Consider the following 3,153-nt stretch of genomic DNA (forward strand, 5'->3'; position numbering starts at 1 on the left):
AACCAGATGGGAAGGAGTCAAAATATCCATGATGGATTCCTCCCCAAACCATAATACAGCAAACCTCTAGCAGTCTGCACACTTTCTGCTGAACACACTGCAGCTGTTTTAGTACTTGGGAGTGGGACGCCAGTCTCTATCTCCTGTTCACCAGTAGAATATAGAGCAATGATCCCTCGTTTCATCTGGCAAGTGTTATGGAAGGGTTTGAGCATGGCCAAAATATTACAAGTCCCATGACCAGCAGCATCTTTCTGATGCTCACCTGACTATAGTGATTGCCCTACTCACTTTGTTGAAAACCCTGCAGCCTGGTGCCTTGTAAGGAAAAGCCGATCACCACTGCAGAGTTCCTAGATTACCCTTTTTCTTTCACAAAGTGGTATTGTAATCGTATAACAAGATTATGGCTACAGTAGAGTTTGTAGTAAAGCAGTCCATGGCGCAGAAAGTCCACTTCATCTTGACATGTGCACCAGTGGTCAGTACTTTGAATACAAGCAGTGACAGCACCTTGGGTGGCTTTCCTTCATCCAACAGCCAAGAGGTGTTCCAGAGTAATACAAGATGACAGCAGGTGTTTGCATTTCAGCATTAACCGATGTTGAATGCACCTGCTACCTCATGAATTGGCAAGACATTGCATGTCAACTGCTTTGCAAGTGTCCTTCATTTTGCGGTTACACGCTTAGGTGCATTTTTAAAATGATTGATTTGGGATTTTCCATCTTCTGGTGAGTTTTTCATTGATTTTGACAGTGGAATATCTGATGCACCACTGAACTTCAGCCAAAGTGTACACCTGATTTCGGTATAATGATACATCCTGAACATGTGAAATTGCATTATTTTGATGAATTGCAGTTGCTATATAGCGAGGATAACTTCACTGCTGCAGAACACGTACTGTGTGTATTGTCGTTCAGTAACTCACATGATGACTCCAGTCAGACACATTCTGCATTCGCACCCTCAGAGGAGGCGATGGCCAATCAGGAGGCCTTGGAATGAGGGCAGTACTTTGTGGTACAAGGCCGCGCTCCGAGCTGCCTGGGCAGTCAGCGCCCTCTTCCTAGCTCTCCCTTCACCACTTACCACCTGTGTAGTTTCCAACATGGGTTCTAAAGGCGTCTTTTATTTATTTTTTTAAAGAAAAAGAAAGAAACATACCTTTGTTGGTTTGCCCAGCACAGCAAAGATGCTGTCAGCAAAGACCATTTCCCATCTTCAGGACATAACGGTCATGAACATGGAAAATGGACTTCACTGACCGCAGCACTATGCAGCGCCTAGCTGCACAGCAAGGGTGCGTTTCTTTTTTTTTGTAAACTCCATTAGCGCCCATGTAGAGAACTAAATGGGTGGTAATGGCGATATTAGCCTCATCTGGGGGCCAACCCTGTTGGAAACGGCACCACCCGCACGTTAAAGGACCCTCGCTTCACGGGTGCCCCTAACTTGGACAGCGGGCTGTTACCAACAGGGTCAGCCCACCACCTTGGCTAATATCGCCTCAGTATGAATCGTCTTAAATCTGCTCTATTATTTCTGTGTTAACATGTCTTTGCTATATTGTTGCCTTCCATTAAGGCACACCTGGGAGTTTTCTTACACGCCCAATCCCTGATCCCCTGTAACCATTGCAATTACATTGTTAACATCTTCCTTTTTTTCAGCGGGTCCTGAGTTGGGGTATCGGAGTATCACTGCACACATGAAGGAAGACAACCTGAGCGCAGTTGAGGACTTCTTCTTAGTGGGCTTTTCAGACGTTCCAAAGCTACAAATCCCACTTTTTGCTGCATTTTCACTGATTTATCTGATGACTTTGGTGGGAAACCTTCTTATTATGATAACAATTTACTCCAACTCACATCTGCACACTCCTATGTATTTCTTCCTCATAAATCTCTCCTTCATTGATATCAGCTGCACCACTATTATTTTCCCTCCGATGCTGGCCCGATTCTTTCTGAATGGCGCACACATATCCCTCACCGAGTGCCTAGTGCAGGCATATTGTTTTATGGTCACAATGTCAACAGAATTTCTTCTCCTAGCAGTCATGGCCTACGATCGGTACGTGGCCATCTGCAACCCATTGCGTTACATGACGATCATGAATAAGGCTGTGTGCATGCGATTGGCTGCTGGAATCTGGGGAGTAAGTTTCATGACCCCACTATCCCACACTGTCTTAGTATCAAAGCTCACTTTCTGTGAGTCTCACACAGTCAACCACTTCTTCTGTGAAGTACCTTCCCTGATGAAGCTTTCATGCAGCAGCACCTATACAATTGAGACACTTTCGTACATCTTTGGTGCTGTAGAGTTGATGATGGCATTTCTTCTCATTATCATATCTTACATCAACATTGTTTCTTCCATCCTAAAAATTAAGTCTAAAGGAGGGAGGACCAAAGCCTTTTCTACATGTGCCTCACACCTGATTGTAGTCATTTTGTTCTTTGGATCCATCTGTTCGACGTATGTGCGACCGGCATCAACGACTTCAATGGAAACCGACAAACTCTTGTCTTTGTCATACATTGTAATAACTCCAATGTTTAACCCTGTGATATATAGTCTAAAAAATACTGAGTTCAAAATGGCCCTGAGTAAGACAAAGAATAGTGTATAGATTACAGAAACAAAGACAGATTTCAATATTGCAAAGGTGGTGAGAAAAAATAGACATGTTGGTACCTTAACTGTTGAAAACTAACTCATGATGAATTATGTTATGTTAATACATGGTGAGGGGTGTGTGGCAGCCTCCCAGCCAATGAGGAGGCTCAGAATGGGGTCTTTCCCACACGGTAACGACCCCGTTCCCAGCCTCTGCAGAACGGGTGGTTTCCATCTTCCCTTACCAGTAATCAGGTAAGTGTGATCCCCCTGTTTTCCCTTCCTTCTACCTGCACACCACTTTTTCACATCTCCAACCCCTCCCACCCAGGCTCCACTTAACTTGCACTGCATCATCTCTTGTCAGCGCCGGGAACACTAATGTTCCAAGAGCATCCCCTATCCGGCAATGCCCACTATGAAAAGGGAGAAGGGACTTCATAATTTCCCTTTCCCCGATCCATTGCGGCCATCTTGATTTGTGTTTTTATCTCGAGCAGAGAAACGGCAAACACATTATTTCTC

At 44.6% G+C, this 3,153-nt stretch overlaps 1 protein-coding gene across 1 annotated transcript; it reads left to right on the top strand.

The window, feature by feature from the left end:
- The first annotated feature begins 1,714 nt into the window (after nucleotides 1–1,714).
- On the top strand, nucleotides 1,715–2,641 carry LOC138579778 (olfactory receptor 5V1-like). The gene has a single exon (XM_069650010.1). The coding sequence runs from the start codon at nucleotides 1,715–1,717 to the stop codon at nucleotides 2,639–2,641; it is 927 nt and encodes a 308-aa protein (XP_069506111.1).
- Nucleotides 2,642–3,153: the final 512 nt, after the last annotated feature.

Source organism: Ambystoma mexicanum, chromosome 3p (assembly GCF_040938575.1).
Source record: "Ambystoma mexicanum isolate Mex_15411 chromosome 3p, UKY_AmexF1_1, whole genome shotgun sequence".
Lineage (NCBI taxonomy): Eukaryota > Metazoa > Chordata > Amphibia > Caudata > Ambystomatidae > Ambystoma > Ambystoma mexicanum.